The 19,080-nt window shown below is 46.6% G+C and overlaps 1 protein-coding gene across 1 annotated transcript in view; it reads left to right on the top strand.

Annotated features, from left to right (window-relative positions):
* syngap1b (synaptic Ras GTPase activating protein 1b) overlaps nt 1-19,080 on the top strand; it is a 94,390-nt gene that overhangs the window by 60,480 nt on the left and 14,830 nt on the right. Inside the window, exons 7-20 of the mRNA XM_042709042.1 lie at nt 2,761-2,914; nt 3,561-3,659; nt 4,836-5,075; nt 5,435-5,770; nt 6,179-6,323; nt 6,592-6,736; nt 7,150-7,386; nt 7,767-7,983; nt 8,506-8,708; nt 10,016-10,232; nt 11,205-11,843; nt 13,079-13,570; nt 14,407-14,580; nt 16,120-16,331. Coding sequence (XP_042564976.1) covers nt 2,761-2,914; nt 3,561-3,659; nt 4,836-5,075; nt 5,435-5,770; nt 6,179-6,323; nt 6,592-6,736; nt 7,150-7,386; nt 7,767-7,983; nt 8,506-8,708; nt 10,016-10,232; nt 11,205-11,843; nt 13,079-13,570; nt 14,407-14,580; nt 16,120-16,331 — 3,510 coding nt within the window. The remainder of the gene's footprint in view (nt 1-2,760; nt 2,915-3,560; nt 3,660-4,835; nt 5,076-5,434; nt 5,771-6,178; nt 6,324-6,591; nt 6,737-7,149; nt 7,387-7,766; nt 7,984-8,505; nt 8,709-10,015; nt 10,233-11,204; nt 11,844-13,078; nt 13,571-14,406; nt 14,581-16,119; nt 16,332-19,080) is intronic.

The following is a 19,080-nucleotide window of genomic DNA, read 5'->3' as shown; positions in this document are numbered from 1 at the left end:
TGAGTGTGAGTGTGTCCGTGTTTGTTTGTGTATGTGTGGGCGGGCCGTCTCTAAAGCTCAGTGGATGCTCTCTCTGACTGTCAACATGAGAGGGAGACGCGTTGGCTGGCCTGTCTTATGAGATCACCAGTCACCTGGAACTATTCAATCTCAGCCCCCCGAGGCAATGATGCTTTCATGGGGGCTCTGCATGCTCCTGTCAAAGTGTAGTACGCTTAGGTCAGGCATTCTGCTGGTCACTTTCTGTCCTGATGTAAGGTTTAGAATAGACCTAGAATATACCTGCTGTATGACAAAAACACACTATGTATACTATGCATACTATGTATGCTAATTCTGGTTGTTTCCAGTAAGTTCACAGAATAGGTGTGAATATATTAGCCCTATCGTTCTCCATGTGCTTGTTCTGCATGGCCGCGATGGTGAATGGTGAATGTAGACACTACCTTGATTAGAATAGTGAATGTACACACTACCTTGAAAAGTTACCCTGTCCGTGTCCGGCTCATCCCTTTTCATTGTTTATTCATTCACCGGCCATAGCGCGAGAGAGAGGCAGGTTTTTGAAGTTCATGTGCTTTCGCTGAGGCCACAGTCTTCATATGATGGGCTTCAAAGCCACATTGCTGATTTCCTTTTCAAAGCCCTCACTTTTAAAGATATTATCTAACTCAGGAAGTCGCCTGAGTTAGGCCTGCTTTCTGTTGATCCAAACAATCGCAGTTTTTCATTGTCAACACAGCGTCTGTATCCCTTTCTTTTCTTTCCTTTCATGTGAGGAAATTAGTTTTGTTCTCTTTCTTTTCCTAGAGTTTTTCCTTCAAAGTTACCTGCTTTTGGCTAGTGCATAATATCCAACCACAGTATGCATTGATAGTCACACAGAGAACCCATCAGTATATGACTAATCAGTAGTGCTATTTCAGGTGCATCAACGGGGCTGGAAATAGCTAATGATGCGGTTGATGAAGTTCATATTGTGCGGGAAATGGTGGAGTGGACCGTGACGTCCTGTCAGGTGTACTAACCTGTGGTTTAGTGTGACGAGCGTGACGTCCTGTCAGGTGTACTAACCTGTGGTTTAGTGTGACGCATTAGCTGCGTGTGTCAGTGGTGATGTGCAATCCGTCTGCGGTCAGTTTCATCTCTCTTCTCTTCTCTTCTCTTCTCTTCTCTTCTCTTCTCTTCACTTCACTTCTCTTCTCTTCTCTTCTCTTCACTTCACTTCACTTCACTTCACTTCTCTTCTCTTCTCTTGTTGCCTGTTTTACTGTAACACACCTGCACACACACAGACACACATACACAGACACACAAACTTTTTTTTCCTCCTTTTTTTCAATCACCTCCAATATTTCCTTTGTACAGTGCTTGCTTCCCTCTTCACACACACACACACACACACACACACACACACTTTTGTCCCTTGTAATTCGCCTTATTAGGCCCCACAGTTTACATAACAACATGATTTCCTCTGAGAGGTCTCTCCTTGTCTCCCCACCTTTTTTATCTCTCCCTATCTCTCTCTTTCTCTCTCTCTCTCTCTCTCTCTCTCTCTCTCTCTCACTCTCTCTCACTCTCTCTCTCGCGCGCGCGTTCTCGGTCATCCTCCTCCTCCCATCACCATCCTGTTCTCTCTCTCTCTTTTTCCCTATTCCTCTTTCTCTCTCTCTCTCTCTCCCTCTCTCTCTATCCCATTCTCCCTCATTCTCTCTCCCTCCCCCACTCTTGCTTTTATTTTTCACATTCTGACTCATTCCTTTGGGTTTATTTATAACCCTTCCTCTCTACATCCATGCCTCTCTCTATTCCTCTCTCTCCCTCTCTCTCCCTCTCCCTTTCTCTCTCTTTCTCTGTCCCTCTCCCTTCTTCTGCCGCTGCTCTGTATGTATTTAATGCTCCGATGCACACATTACTGGTGAATGTATACAAATCACTGAGACCAGGGAGATCGCCAGGCTCTTGGATTCATCAGGGACACAATAGTAGGGACTTTGGGCTTTTCCTTTACTTTTGTCTGTCTCTCGCGCTAACATTCTGTCTCCTGCTTGCTCTCTGTCTATCTCTGTCTTAATGTGTGTGTGAATGAATGTGTGTGTGTGTGTCTGTGTGTGTGTGTGTGTGTGTATGTGTGTATGCATGCATACATGTGTGTGTGAGTGTATGTGTGTGTGTGTTGTGGGTCTGAGTGTGTAGATATGTATGTACATGCATCAGGGTATATGTGCTAGGTGGCTACAGTGTGTGACATAATTGCAGGGGCACCCAGCACCAGAGGCAAAACCATGTTTTTGTTTGTAATTCGCCATTTCTTGGTGCACTAGACATCCAAATAGGCAGTGTTGGGAAAACACTCTCAAGGGAGATCAGAATAAATAAATATGTATTTATTGCTTGCTCTGAGTCCAGATTTTCTGTAAAACTGGTGATGGAACAGGTTAGTTCGTTTTCACCGGCTTCTGAAATGATATCATAATCAGTTAATTGGTTATTACAATCTTCTGTGACTATTACCTTGTTACCACTATTCACAAGGGAAGGATTTGCAACCAGAAATGTTCTCTCAGATAAGAATCAAGTTTAGCTTGATATACTCAGCACATTGAAATAAAATGAATTCCACACCATTTCATTTGCTTTGTATCAGAGTTCTACATCACTCCCAGACTAGCCTCAATTAAAATATATTACTGCCTTGCACTTTTCACTAGAATACTTGTCTTGTTTATCTGTCCCATTCGGGGATGTTCATTGCAGGACTCGCCTGATGCAGAGCTTCAAGGAGTCCCATTCCCATGAGTCCTTGCTGTCGCCCAGCAGTGCCGCGGAGGCCCTGGACCTCACCCTTGATGAGGATGCCGTCATCAAGCCCGTCCACTCCAGCATCCTGGGCCAAGAGTATTGTTTCGAGGTGAGGCCCCTTCTCAAAGCCTGTAGTATTTAATCTCCATCTAGAAGCGGTGTGTAACGCTACCACTACGGGTGCCACTGCATGTGGTTTAGGTCTCTCTGTCCATCATCAGCTGAACACACCTGTCTCAGCTGATGAAGGACTTGAGGGGCAATCAGGAGCATTAAAGCAAGGACTCACCTAAAATGGTCGGTTACATCTGTGACTGTGCAAGACTTTAACGTATCATGGTGGCACAGCTGTGTGGGAGGCATTGTAATCCACGCAGTAATGCTATCGCCATCTGGCAGTCTGAAGCTTGCAGTGCTGTGTTCAGGGTTTGAGAGGAGATGCTGTGTGTTTTGAGCTGTGGCACCCACACAACTTCTTATAGGCCTATATTTGAGTTGATTTAATTTGCTTTCGTCTCTTTTGGTGGTGCCAGATTAGGAGCCTCATGAAGAGCCGAGCTGCACCCAGGCTTATGTCCCAAATCGGATTTTCTCCACGTATTTTGTATCTTTCCTATTTCCAGGAAAAATGGCATCAGTAACTTCAGCATCGTCATATTAGAGCTTGCACCCCTTAGACACGACACATCTCCCACTGGCTTAGTGGTGTGGCTGTTGATGTTTCATCTCTCCTCTATTTCTTGCCATAAACTCAGGTGACTACAGCTTCAGGAACAAAGTGCTTTGCGTGTCGCTCAGCCGCAGAAAGAGACAAATGGATCGAGAATCTTCAGAGAGCCGTCAAACCCAACAAGGTATAACAAAAAGCAAAAAAAAAAAAAAAACAGAATTGGAGAATAGCGTTTAGAAATATCTGCTGTTCTCCATCTCTCTTTCCCCTCCCATGCGTCCCATATGTCTGTTGTAATCAAGGTGTCTCTCACATATGCCTGTCTTTAATCTCTGCATGCATGCTTCTTGTCTTTTCATTTTTATTCAAGTGCACTTGAGGCAGATGTCATTTTGCACTTTATCATCAGCCTCAAAAATACCTTTCTTGTTTGGTGCCCATCTTATGGAAATGTTATTTTTTGGGGGCGGGGGAGAGAGAGAGAGAGCGCATCCGTCATTAAAACATGACTGTGATTGCCTGGATGGCTCAGTTTGCTCATCCAATCCAGATGCTCTGACAGCAGGAGTCTAAAATTGAGCCCTGAAGCACCAAGGACATGCCACAGGAAATAGGCAATTTTTTGTAACAAACAGTACTATCATTAGAAACCATAGATATCAAACCATAGATATCAAGGCTGAGCAGGAGTAAGAAATAGGAAAAAGGCTGAACAATGCCAATAAATGCTTTGATAGTGCTTCACATGTGAAGTCTGAAGAGCTCTCTCTCTCTCTCTCTCTCTCTCTCTCTCTCTCTCTCTCTCTCTCTCTCTCTCTCTCTCTCTCACACACACACACACACACACAGAGACCAGTCAACTATTTAAGAAAGAATGTTTACTGAAATGCTGAATATATTATAATATTACATTTTCTATCTTCAACATAAAGGGAGAGGGTGGCAGTAAACCAGTTTGTTGAGCAGAGAGAGAGAGAGAGATCTAGTGGCATTTAGGATGGTATCAATGAGTCACCATTCTCTTCAAAGCATCACTCTCTGCAGTCAGCCCAGCGCGCTGCTCTCCCTGTGGGAATTTCAAATATAGTCCCGACTTCATAATCATCCTTGATAGAAGGAGAGACTAAAAAAAAAAATGCATCACTTCCTCTTAGGATTATTGCCAGCCACATCCTCTTCCCCCCCACTCATTCTCTCACCCTGTCTATACATGTGCTTGTGGTGCCCGTGCTCTGCCCACATGCTTGCCCGAGCCTCAGCTCTCACCACTACCCAGCATCCTCTCTGTCTCCTCGCCCCTCCGCGTGGCCGTCTCGTACGTGTCCACAGATGTCTCTTCTGTCCTCTCGTCGTCCTGCAGGACAACAGCCGGCGGGTGGACAACGTGCTGAAGCTGTGGATCATCGAGGCGCGCGAGCTGCCGCCCAAGAAGCGCTACTACTGCGAGCTGTGCCTGGACGACATGCTGTACGCGCGCACCACCAGCAAGCCTCGCACCGACACCGTCTTCTGGGGCGAGCACTTCGAGTTCAACAACCTGCCCGCCGTCCGCAACCTCCGCCTCCACCTGTACAAGGAGACCGACAAGAAGAGACGCAAGGTCAGGGAAGAGCCCCTCCCCTCCTCCCGCTTCATTCTTATTTGTCTCAGTTTGATGATGACACGTTTGTCTGCTACAGTGGCATACAGTTGTTTTCAGTAGATATGCAAAGTCACACGTGATGAGGGCTGTTTTGTTCTCTATTTAGATGATTTCGGGTAATTAGGGCATTTTCGTTTTGCACACAGACTGGTGTCCTAATCCGTCCTGGCATTGTTATTTTTTCCAGTAATTAGTTGCTTTCCATTTGATAGCACAAAGTCAGATTCTTCACTCTGCTAAACAGTCAGAAAAAGATTGGACAAAGAAAACAGATTGGAAAAAGAAAAACTCGTCCTCATTCTCTTCTCGTTCGACAGGAGAAGAGCACCTACTTAGGCCTGGTCAGCATCCCCATCTCCAGCATCACCGGTCGGCAGTTTGTGGAGCAGTGGTACCCCGTCATCCAGCCCAGCGTCCTGACCAAAGGAGGCGGCGTGGGGGGAGGCAAGATCATCAACGCCTCCCTGCGCCTCAAGTCGCGCTACCAGACCATGAGCATCCTGCCCATGGAGCTGTACAAGGAGTTCGCCGAGTACGTCACCAACAACTACCGCACGCTGTGTGCCGTGCTGGAGCCCCTGCTGAGCGTCAAGAGCAAAGAGGAGGTGGCCTGCGCCCTGGTGCACATCCTCCAGAGCACAGGCAAGGCCAAGGTAGGACGCCACGGAGCAGGGGGTGACCCAGGGGTCACACACTATGAAGCTGTAGTGTACACTCAGCTGGCAGTCTGTAGTGTTACTGTAGAGATCATGTGTGAGTGTGTGTGTGTCTGTGAGTGAGTGAATGTGTGTGTGTGTGTGTTTCAGGAGTTAATATGCTAGTTGTCTTGAAGCTCCCAGCAGGTGTTCTTGGCCCTCACATATGTGTGTATATTAAAACCAGAGATTAGTCCTCTATCATACATACAAATAAAACAACAAAAAAAAAAAAACAGATGGCTTTTATTTAGGATTTGAGCATCTGCGTTGTGCTGTGATACATCATTAGCATACTGCTAGCAACATACGGCTATGTCCATTCTTATGTTATAATATTGCGTCTTGTGTTCTTGTCTCCACAAGGACTTTCTTTCAGATATGGCCATGTGTGAGGTGGACCGCTTCATTGACAGAGAGCACCTCATCTTCAGAGAGAACACCCTGGCCACCAAAGCTATAGAAGAGTACCTCAAACTGATTGGACATAAGTACCTCAAGGATGCTTTAGGTGATAGGTCTCATACACATTATATTATATATGGATATTGTGTATGTATGTGTGTGTGTGTGGGGGGGGGGGGGGGTGAACACACTCAGTTAAGTTATTAACCCCTACCTCTATTTAGGTGTGTGTGTTTGTGTGCCTGTGTGTTAGTGTCTATGTGTGTGTGTGTGTGGGGGGGGGGACACACTCAGTTAAGTTATTAACTCTTACCTCTATTTAGGTGTGTGTGTGTGTGTTCTCAGTGGAATGATATACCCTCATCTGTCTGCAGGTGACTTCATCCGAGCCTTGTATGAGTCTGAGGAGAACTGTGAGGTGGACCCCATGAGAACCCCTCCCTCTGTCCTAGCTGACCACCAAGCCAACCTGCGGATGTGCTGCGAGCTGGCACTCTGCAAGATCGTCAACTCCCATTGGTTAGCCAAGCCTTCATCTTATCCAATCATCCTCTTGCACACACAAAGTGACTAATGGCTAGGGTTTGGGTACCACATAGTGAGCCTATGTATAACTACCTTTGTATAACTTTCCAAATGCTGATCAAAGCTCAGTTTAGACTAATTCCTGATTAAAACTCAGTTAAAAAGAACTGTAATAATGCAACGTTTGCAGATGATATGTGACATGATCATGTATAGACTAACATTTATCCATATTGCCAAAACCTGACACCAGACACACATGCAGTGTTGGTATATGACAACATATCCAGTGTATGTGACAACTCCTCCATTCAGTAAAAGACATGCGTACCATACGTTGCATCTACGTGTGTGTTGAGTCACGTGAGACACCTGTGAGACACCTGTGTGGTTTGTCTCTCCGGCAGCGTGTTCCCTCGCGAGCTCAAGGAGGTCTTCGCCTCCTGGAGGGTCCGCTGCCTTGAGCGCGGTCGCGAAGACATCGCCGACCGCCTCATCAGCGGCTCGCTGTTCCTGCGCTTCCTCTGTCCGGCCGTCATGTCGCCGTCGCTCTTCAACCTCACACAGGAGTACCCCGACGAGCAGACGTCCCGCACCCTCACCCTCATCGCCAAAGTGGTGCAGAACCTGGCCAACTTCTCAAAGTGAGTCACTGCTGCACTGTTAGCCACCTTGCTTAGCTGCTTTTAGCCACTATGCTAAGCCGCAGTAATTATGATTTGTGTTCCTGCGTTGTTGCCCAAAACAACACCATTGTTTTGTTCTTATCTCCCCCACTCCCTCTTGTTTTTCATTGTCTGTTTTCTGTCTTTCACTTTCCCTATGTGTGGTGTTTTGTGCCTTCTTGCTAATTTCTTTCTGTCACTCTCACTCTCTTGTTCTCTCTCTCTCTCTACCTCTCTTATTCTCTCGTCTGCCATTATCCTCTTGTCTTTCTCTTGTCCCCCCCCAACTCTCCTTCTGTGTTGCACTCTCTTCCCTCTCTCTCTCTCTCTTTACCTCTCTACCCCCCCCCCCCCCACAGGTTTGGGACTAAGGAGGAGTACATGGGCTACATGAACGAGTTCCTGGAGATGGAGTGGGGCTCCATGCAGCAGTTCCTGTACGAGATCTCCAACCTGGACAGCGTGACCAACGCCGTGGCCTTCGAGGGCTACATCGACCTGGGCCGCGAGCTCTCCATCCTGCACAGCCTGCTCTGGGAGGTCATGGCCCAGCTCAGCAAGGTGCTGAATTCACAAGTCAATCTGCAGAACACACAGGCAGATCAGGACCAGCACACCTCAGTGAGCCTGACACATGTGATGATGATGATGACGAGGATGATGATGATGATGATGATGATGGTGGTGATGATGATGATGATGATGGTGGTGGTGATGATGATGGTGGTGATGATGATGATGATGATGATGATGAATGATGTTGAGGAGAGGGATGATGATGATGGTGGTGATGATGATGATGAGGATGATGATGGTGGTGGTGATGATGATGATGATGATGAATGGTGTTGAGGAGAGTGATGATGATGTTGAGAGTGATGAGGTGATGGTTATGAGGATGTTCCCGCTGCTGAAGTTAATGATGATGATGATAGTGATAGTGATGGCAGCCAGTAAACTAAGCCAAAACAATCAAAGTCTATCCTCTGCTCCTCTGCTCTGTGTTCTCCACTCTCCGGCTCTAACTGCATGTTTTATTTATTTATTTATTTATTTATTTGTATTTTTTTTGTTTTATTTTCATGTGCTCCTCCTCAGGACGCCATCATCAAACTCGGCCCATTACCCCGGCTGCTTAACGACATCAGCATGGCCCTGCGCAACCCGCACCTCCAGAGGCAGCCCAGCCACCAGATGGACCGGCAGCAGGAGCGGCAGCAGGAGCGCCTCCGCTCCAGGCCCAGCTTCAACCGGGGCGTCTCCTCGGACTTCCAGAACCTTATGATGAGGGACCTTAACAGGTGGGGGCTATTTTTGTCACGAGGGAGGAAGAGGGTGGTGTGAGTGCCCTTGTGGTGGCATGGTTCCGTTTCACTCATGTTTCGTTGGCAAGGAAAGTGAATAATGTCATAATGGCAGGGTGCTTGTGGAAATACTTGAAATGTTCCATATATCAGTTATATTTTTAATAGGGCTGTCAGCGTTAACGCGTTAATCTATGCGATTAATGCGGCCGCGATTAACTCGATAAAATATTTTAACGCAATTAACGCAACTTTAAAAAAAAAAAAGGAATTTTTTTTTTTTAATGCCTTTATTTGGATAGGACATGAAGTTATGACAGGAAGCGAGGCGGAGAAGAGGTGGGGAGAGGATTGGGAAATTACATCAGGCCAGACTTGAACCTGTAAGGGGCTTGGCCTACCATTTTATGGGAGCGATGAGGGACATGTGGGGCTTGAATAGCCCCCCTTGTTCAAAGTGGGGAATGACAGAAAAAGTTTGAGAACCACTGCGGTAGTTGAAGATGGAGAGAGCTGAGGGATTGTTGGGCGGAAAGTCTCTGTTTAAGAGCCAAAATGACGGAACAATCGATAAAACTAAAGTTGTATGTAGCATTTGTCAAGCTGAATTTAGCTATCACAGAAGCAGCTCGTCTTGAAGTTATCACCTTAATGCAAAGCACCCGACAGAAAGCAGTGCCAGGTTAGATGATCGCCAACCCATACTCCATGACTTCTATAGGAAAATAACTAGACCAGTCCGTGAAAAGGTTGCCATTTGGGTTGCCGGTGACTGTCGGCCCATCAACATAGTTGAGGACAGTGGGCTGATTGAGGTGATTCAAATTGCTTCAGGGGAAATTCTTACGATTTACCGTCGAGGGGCACCATTGTGTTTAAAAAAAATAATACAATTAAACAACAGTGTCTAAAATACACGCTGTATGAAGTGATTACTCGTTAATTTATAAGATTTAGTCTTAAGAAGAAAAAAACTTTTAATCGCGATTAATTAATTTCAAAATGTGCGATTAATTAGTTAATTTTTTTAAATCGATTGACGGCCCTAATTTTTAATCATTTAAGTTTCATAGGTATCATGAAATATCAGTGGCCATCCTCCTTAAATTCAGCCCAGTTTGTCAAGAATTTGGTCTTTTTGATGTGATTATTGAATGTTTTTATTTGTATTATTATATTAGTGATTTGATCAGTGCTTATCATGATATAACATAACTCTTATGCGGGGAAAGTGTTTTCCAATGAACTGTGATTCGAATTGCTCTGCTATGTAGAGCACTAATATATTGATGTAAAACTTGCAGTTCCATAGATATCACCCGCTTGCCTTCCCCGACCACCGCCATATCCAGTGGAGGTGTGGGCGTTCCATCAAGGGCTGGAATGGGGGCGTTCATGGATCGGGACCACCCTCATCGAGCCTCATCGAAAGACGTCTTCTACGTGACCCGTCCCCCTTTGGCCCGGTCCAGTCCCGCTTACTGCACGAGCAGCTCCGACATCACCGAGCCGGACGCCAAGGTAAGCCCGCCCTGCGCTACCTCCTCGCACGCATGCTCCCGAGCTTCTTCTGTTAACTCTTAATGGCTAAAAAAAACGTTGTAACGAGGTGATATTTAACTCCTCACGTCTCGTTGCTTGCTCTTAAGTGAATGTGTGTTGCTGAAGGGGGAAATGGGTTCCAGTTGGTCCTGAAGGAAGATTGATTGATTGTTAGCTTTGTGCCTAGCGGCAGCAGCACCAGGGTTGGCTTTTGCCCCTGTCTCCTCTCAGTTCCCATCACACAATAGAGGCTCTGGCTGCAGCGGAGGACAGCGGGGATGCCGTAGGCGCTGTTTTGGAAGACAGCAATAAACACAAACAGTCAAGTGGATTGTATGATGTTTGCATTGCGGCATGGTTAATACTGCATGGCAAACAGCATATCGACCTTGGGGTGCCCTACATTCAAAACAACATGATGACGTCTCATATTTAGATGTTAGACGCAGGACCGAGTGATTTGTTGACCTTGTTGGGAACACATTCATCTTAAAATGAGTTCTCCAAAAATGTAAGGCATGATGGAATTTGGTGTTCTGAAATAATTTGGCACGCGTATTATTCAATTTCCTCAAATGCTGAACATGCAAGCTCACATAGATTAACCATTCAAATCGAAAAAGCAGAAAGTGAAGGGCATTATTAGGCAGCCTGACCACACCTCGTCCATCCAAAAACACAGAGTCAGTTTTTCTCAGTGTCATGGTTTCATATAGCGCCTGTTTCCAGGCATTCTGCTTCTCCATACTTTCACCCCTGTTGGGATGCTGGATCCTGGATAACACATTTCATGCTCCATAGCCTCCATTACTATTTTAACCACACCAGCCCACCATTGTTTCGGAAAACAAAAAGCGACAACAACTTAAAAAAAAACAGTGTACATAACTGCAGCCTCTCCCCCTCCAGGTTCAGAGTGTTAATAAAAGCGTTTCTATGATGGACCTCCAGGACTCGCAAATGAACAGCGTGTCTAATCTACAGTCTGTGGGGGATATTCTCAACTCCTCCTCCCAGGCCTCGCTCTCTGGCCTCGGCTGCTTCAGTGGCCTCGGCGGCGGCGGCAGCGGAGGCGGGAGCGGTGGCCTGGGCGGAGGTGGCCTGGGCCAGCAGCTCCGTGCCGGGGGACGCCTGTCGGCCGGCTCGGGGGGCTCCAGCATCTCCGGCGGGCTGCGCGTGACTCAGCTGAGCCAGATGGGCGCCACCACCGACTCGCTGTCCCAGCAGCAGCAGCAGCAGGCGGCCGCCATGCGCTACCCCCTCTCCTTCCAGAACCCGCTGTTCCACCTGGCCGCCGACGGCCCTCAGCACCCTCAGCACCACCCGCACCACCAGCAGCAGCACCAGCACGGTGGCCGGGCCCAGCCGCCACCCCCGCTGCTGCTCGCCCCCGAGCCGGACGGCATGCACCCGGCCTACACGCCGCAGTTCGGCCGCAGCGGCTTCTCGCGCAGCGAGGACCTGTCCACGCTGCGCACGTCCGCTCACCTGGGCCAGCCCAGCATCATACACTCGCACAGCTACAGCGATGACTACACGCGCCACAGCCAGGCCGACTACAACCGCCGGCAGCTCTCCATGCAAATGCAGGTACGCCAGGGTGTCACCACACACCATTAACTCCCAGTACAGTGATGCAGAAGCCTCATCCACACACCATTAACTCCCAGTACAGTGATGCAGAAGCCTCTCCCCACACCATTAACTCCCAGTACAGTGATGCAGAAGCCTCATCAACACACCATTAACTCCCAGTACAGTGATGCAGAAGCCTCATCCACACACCATTAACTCCCAGTACAGTGATGCAGAAGTCTCATCCACACACCATTAACTCCCAGTACAGTCTGCAGAAGCCTTGCTGCTAGCTAGCCCTACCTGCTTCCACAACAGTTCCAGTTCCACCCACATAAGTTCTTACTTAAGGACCCCCTCAGCACAGAAGCTCTATCAAGACCCCCTGCACAGACACCCACACATATGCATATACAGACACGTAATGCACAGACACCCACACATATACAAACATGCAATGCACAGACACCCACACATATACACATATACACACACGCAATGCACAGACACCCACACATATACACACACGCAATGCACAGACACCCACACATATACACACATATGCCTATACAGACACGCAATGCACATACTTACATCCTTACATACATACTTAAATCTTCCATACTTACCTTCAGAAGATCCTTTAACAAGCCTCAAAGTGGAAAGCACATCTACACATTATTTTCTACACTTCCAACTATTATCTACACGCATCACAAGTCTCCTACCTACCGACACTCACAGCAGGACACCTGGGTAGCTGCCACACACACCACACTGTGGTCACATGATCGGTGGATGACTGAATAGCATATTATTGTGGTTGCCTCCCGTGGTGCAACACTGCTTGTGAAAGCATCAATAATGATTCATCTTAAAACGGAGTAATGGTCGGCTAAGCTGACTGTAAGATGACTGTAATTCAGAATAAGGGACTTGTATGTAAGTGTTAAATTATTCATTACGTGAGTATGATGTTGATGATGATGTTTCTGTGGAATACTACTCAGCACTGTTGAGTAGTACTGAGAGCTGTCTGCCGAAAGCAAAATGTTTACATGCCTTTGCTTACACTTATTAGCATACACACCCCTCTCAGTTAATCATCTCTGTCAACATTTTATCATAAATTAATGGGATTAGCAAAAAAGTAAACATTTTACAGGTTGCTGTCAACATGAATTATGAGATGTGCGTGTAAAGAGGTTTTTTTTTCCCTCTTGCGCTCTTTTTTTCCCCCCGACAATCAGGAAAACCTCCAGCAGCAGGAAATGATGGGCATGGCGTCCCAGACTGGCACCTCCCACTCCTCCTTGGCCTCGCCCCCAACCACCGTCCAGCCCGTCCGTCAGAGCTCCATGGCCCCGGCCCCGGGGCCGCAGCCGGCGCAGCGAATGAAATCCCAGACGTCGCACCAGCTGTCCGTCAGCTCGGCCGCCGCCTCCACCCCGCCCAAGCAGCGCCCGCAGAGCGGCAACCTCCTGCAGTCGCCCGAGTCCGCGGGCTACGGAGGCCGCGGGCAGCAGGCGCCGCCTCGGCAGCAGCTCTCCGTCAAGGACAACACGCCGCCTGGGCTGCCCCATCAGCAGAGCTCCGCGCGCGAGAGCCAGGGGTCGCAGGGGTCACAGGCGGGCACCCCGCAGTCCACACAGCAGTCCTCCAAGCAGCAGCAGCAGCCCCAGCCCCAGCCCCAGCCCCAGCCCCAGCAACAGCACCTGCTCAAGCCCACCATCAGCAAACAGGTGTGCTGCGCTAACTACCGCCTGGTGGGACGCAATCAGCTGTTTTTTTAGCATTCCAGTTCCCCATCCCCTACTGTTAGCATCTCTATGTTTATTGTGTCACATTGTTTACTGCAAAAGGCAATGGAAGTGGTCAAAAAGTACCATTTTATCACTGAACACAGAGCAACATCCTGCTTTGTCAAATACACATTGCTGCTGCTACGCTACCACCCAAGCAGCTCCAGTCTGGGTTAGCTTTCCAGCTCCCCATTCACTAACGTTACAATCTCCCTGTGGTTTATCTGTCACATTGTACGCAATGTCAGAAATGGAAATGCTAAATGAAACAAAAATAACAACAGATGTACACATTCCCATTTTGCACCGGTTTGACAAAACCACTTCATGCCATTGAACATGGAGGTGCCTCCTGCTTTGACAAATTAAGTACGCTTAGCCGTTCCTGTGCTCGAGTGTTCATTTATCAGGCAAAATACACATTATAGCTGCTTCACGTTGCCATCTTTGTACTTGTCAACAAACACCAACTAACCGATCATGTATATTCTCGTTGCCATTCTCATTAGTTTTGCTGCACTGCTAGTGCTAGTGCTTAGCTTGCACTTCAGCAGTTACATTCCTGCACTTCTTTTTCTTTCTATGTTTTTCTATTTCTTATGTAAAGTAGTATTTATTGTTACACCAGGTTCTTATTGCTCTTAGCTTGACTGTTCTCTCCCTTGTACGTCGCTTTGGACAAAAGCGCCTGCTAAATGACTAAATGTAAAAGTAAATGTAACTGCATAATCTGGTGTATGACCCTTTCTGTTTATCTTTTCTTTTCTCCTCCCCAGGGTTCTCAGTCCCCCTCCACCCTCAACCCTCACACCCCGGCCTCGGAGCGGACGGTTGCGTGGGTGTCCAACATGCCCCACCTGTCGGCTGACATCGAGAGCTCGCGTATCGACCGAGAGGACTTTAAGCTGAAGGAGTACTCTAAGAGTATGGACGAGTCTCGGCTTGATAGGGTGCGTCTCTCACCTGTCACGGATAACTGCCTTGTGTCCACTCTCGGAAGTTGATCTAGAATGTCTCTTATGTCAGGTCAAACATTCCTGCTGTTGTTAAGCAGGCCAGCATGTTTACAGAATCTGTTGGCAAACATGTGCGCTTGGGTGCATCATCTGTTGGCCAGTAATAAGGTTATTTTGCATATAAGAGTTACGTATCCCTGTCTCACACTAGTTACCTATCTCTCACTAGTTACCTAGTTAAATCAATTGTTGTGTGTTGTTGTTATTGTTTTCATCAGACACCATCTTGTCTCTTGTCCTCTATCAGGTGGTTGTTACCATCCTGTGTGAAAATATTCAGGTTATGCAACAAGATTGACAGAAAGTTATCAGTGCATGTCAACCTGAAACTGGGTGAATGAGGGCTACAAGTCTGATATCTTGTCAATACATCACTTGGCATGAGTAGATACATTTTTCAGTTGAGAAGAATATTCAGCGTGTCACAGCATTCGGTGTCAAGGATTCATAAGAGTACGGCAAGAGAGGAGGCCAAAATGGACATGTGTGTGAGAGGCGTTACATCATCTCTCTCTCTGTCGTCTCTTAGCGCTGACAGTTCTGCAAGGTGACAAGAGACACCAAATGGTCTGACTCACGGCTTGCCGCCTTAAAATGCAAGATGCAGGTGTCAATGAAATGCAAGTCATGTCTGTCAGCTGGCAAACAGATGGTGCAGGTAGCTCATTTATGAATAATTGAGACCCCTCTGCTGAGCGCTGCCGGATTTGAACTTGAACTTGAACAACACTGAGTCATCGAAAGTTAACAGACTTTCAGAGACAACAGTAAAAAAAAGAATGTTACTTTAGTGTGTAACCGTCAGCCCTTACGCAACCATAGCATTATTCCCTGATTTTGTCAAACACCCGTTAAATGACAGGTCAAGAGTCACATTTATGGCTGTATGTCATGAGAGACAGTGATGAGTGAATGAGCAACAGAACACAAGTCTGTCCTAAACAGACTCAAAATGGCCATTGTGTTGTAGGCAGAGACCTTTTCCTGGAATTGACCGGTATTTCGTCATGTTAGCCTAGCCCTAGTGGCTGCCTCACCGTTGAAAGCCTGAATGAAGGAAAAAACATCAGACTATTTGCCAGCAGTCCCTGTGGGACAGAATGAGATGATTCAGCATAGTTTGTATGTACATGCTTATGTGTGTGTGTGAGAGAGGGAGAGAGAGAGAGAGGGAGATAGAGAGAAAGAGGGAGAGAGGGAGGAGGAGATGGATAAATAGATATATTTTGTATCTTGCCCTTCTGCATTTTTCACATTTTTTTTCTTTGTTCTTTTCCCTTCTGTTCTCTCTCTCTGTCTCTCCTTCCCTATCGCCCCTTTATTCCATCTCGCTCTTTCTCTCTATCTCTCTATCCCACTCTTATCTCTCTTTCTCTCTCTATCCCACTCTTATCTCTCTTTTGGCCCATCTCTGGTCCGTACTCTCTCTCTCTCTCTCTCTCTCTCTCTCTCTCTCTCTCTCTCTCTCTCCAGGTGAAGGAGTACGAGGAGGAGATCCACTCCCTGAAGGACCGTCTGATGATGTCCCACCGCAAGCTGGAGGAGTACGAGCGGCGCCTCCTCACGCAGGAGCAGCAGACCAATAAGATCCTGCTGCAGTACCAGAGTCGCCTGGACGACAGCGAGCGGCGGCTCAGGGCACAGCAGACGGAGAAAGACTGCCAGATTAAAGGAATTATAAACAGGTAAATAATACAGGGGGGTCACGGAGGCGCACATGAGAGGGAGGAAGGAGGTGAAAGGGGAGGTGCATTGGAGGACTCATTGCTTTTTTGTGTAATCTACAGCTAACAATACAGATGTTATGGTGTGTTGTCACTGGCTAGGGTAGAGTACATGCTTTAGTTTTGGGGTACCCATACATCCACCAGGGGAACTGGAGAAGAGGCTAACTGTACTTATTGATTTATGCAAGGACACTAATAATGTGTATTGAGGATGTTCAATTAGGATGCATTATGGGGGATGTGGAATTGCTGAGAGCAAGGACTTTAATGACATAGGTTCATACTCGCACACTTGCAGTCTTCACACTTAGAGTGGAATGGAGAATGATTTAGGTGTGGCTGGTGGGTGGGTGTCTGTGGTCGGATGTAATGATATGTTTGTTGCTAGGGAGGCCATGCCTGTAGTGGTTCTATTGCCATGTACAGAAGTAGACATAATGTGTGATTCTGCTCTCACCTTCCAAAATCTCACCTTCACTTGAGAGCATTTGAGTGATCACAGTGTCATTGCTGCCATTAAATCTGGGTTTCAGTGTTGACAACTGAAATTATTAACACCAAATGATAGGGTTTGAAAGACAAAAAAAAGAATGTAGCCTTTTAAAATGACTTCCACCATACAGCGGAAGATAGGAAAATACAGTAAAATATCTGCACCAGAAGCCCTGGTTTCATGTCAGCGAATACAGCCATTCTAATCCATTTCCAGGAATGAAGAAATGGAATGAAGACTCGGGAGACCTGCTGGTCCCCAAAGGGCAACCCATCCAATCATGAGCCACCCCCCCTCCCATATCCCCAAGGACACCTTTGCACATGATGCTCCAAAAGATACACGTATCGTATTGTCCTTTGGTGCTACCTGCCTATCCACGGAGATCACGTTGGCCTGCCAAGCCAGCGAACGCACTTTGGGTCGGTTGCTTCCCTGAATGGCCTTCCGCATTGCACAATCTGAGAAGGCCCCCCCCCCTCCGTAAAACAAAATGACTTCAGTCACCTCTCTTAAGAGCCTGTGTGACTTTGCTTTATCCCTCCATAGACTAAAAGCACAATAGTGGCTGAAAAGCAAAACTACATACAGTATATAGATATATAGATTATATATCATATAGATATATGAATATATATATAAATATATTTCAGGATTTATACTGGAGTGTGATTATGTGCAAAGCTATCCTTGAAGGGAGAAAAAAAAAAACTCTGGATGGCGGTCTCTCTGTGGGGACCTGAGAGGGCATCCCCGAGGAGATGGGCAGGACATACATTCCATTAGAACAATCCAATGGCATGGGCACCATCCTCCTCTGAGTTGTGTTTGCTACAACCCAAATCAGTCAGCTAATAAGCTGCAGTGGCCTCTGGAGAATCGCAATAATGATACCGTAGGAACATGTCCATGGATATAAATACACACAGACAGACAGACAGAAAGCAGTCCTTCTTTTGTGGTGTTGTTGTTGCTCATGCTTCTCTGATGGAACTTAAACCAGTACAGTTTTGTGTAACGAATCAACAACCTTAGAAGCATTCTTAAGAGTGCTTTTTTGCTTGGATTTGACTGAGGAGGGACATTAACGTCTGGAGGCACAAGACGTCAGCCAGACGACAGCTATATATTCTGGCACAAAGAGCTGAAGCGCCATGGATTTACCACTTCTTTTTTTTTGAGGTGTCTCCAAAGCCCAGTCTCTCCTTGCTGCTCACAACACCTCTATCCCTGAATAAAGGTTGTCTTAAGAGAGAGAGAGAGAAAGAGAGAGAGAAAATGACAGCAGCTCCCTAAACTCCAAGTCTAAAAGCTTTTTTCTGCTCTCCTCAAACTAATCCTGGAGTGTTTACGACAGTTCCTTATTATTATGAGAGAAAAAAAACAAAACACCGCAACAGCAGTCTTCTTCCAGCTACAGCGCTGTGCGTTTCTCAGAGACTGCGAGGAGTATTGTAGCAGCAGCACTCCAAGCAGGGTTTTTAGGGCTGGCAACCATGTTCATTGGTCATCTGTGATGGGCCATCTTGCAGGTATCAGTGGTTTTTATCCTCGCTTTCTATCTCTCTATGTGTCACTCGCATCAAGCAGCCCCCCCCCCCCCCCCCCCATTTCTGCATATACTCCTCCAATGTTTTATCCTTATTCAAAGGGATTTCACAGTGAAAAATGTGAAATAAACTATTTTTTGGATATTAATATAATGAAAAAAATCCATAATGAAATATTTATACTCTACAAGCCATATATATACCCCTATATATATATATATATATATATATAGACCTATTTAAATGTTAATAGTTTAAAGAAATTAACCAATTTTAGTCTATTGCAATATAAAATGCATATTATTTTCTAAAAAACAAAACAATGTGCAATACAAATTGATGTAGATTTTTTCAGAAAGAGTTTCAGAGAGAATTGAGACAAGACCCTATTTTGCTCTGCCGGAATACAAGGTGTTTATACATGTGCTTACTCACACAAACAAGACTCAGACACGGAGACCTAGATCTAGACACGTATGAACATGGACGTACACATGCAAATGATTTAAGATTATGATCTCAAGTGTAGGCGGAGCCTACTGGGGTACTCATGTCAGTAGAGGGTCAACGTTTTTGATCAACTGGGTTGCCATCAAATTCAGTAGGCCGCGCACGCAGTGCGTATCTGCTGGATTAACCCATTGTGTTTGGTGCTGTTTGTGAA

This window comes from Clupea harengus, chromosome 11 (assembly GCF_900700415.2).
Source record: "Clupea harengus chromosome 11, Ch_v2.0.2, whole genome shotgun sequence".
Lineage (NCBI taxonomy): Eukaryota > Metazoa > Chordata > Actinopteri > Clupeiformes > Clupeidae > Clupea > Clupea harengus.
Note: the sequence above shows the minus strand (reverse complement) of the source record. Positions and strands in the feature narration are given on the sequence as shown.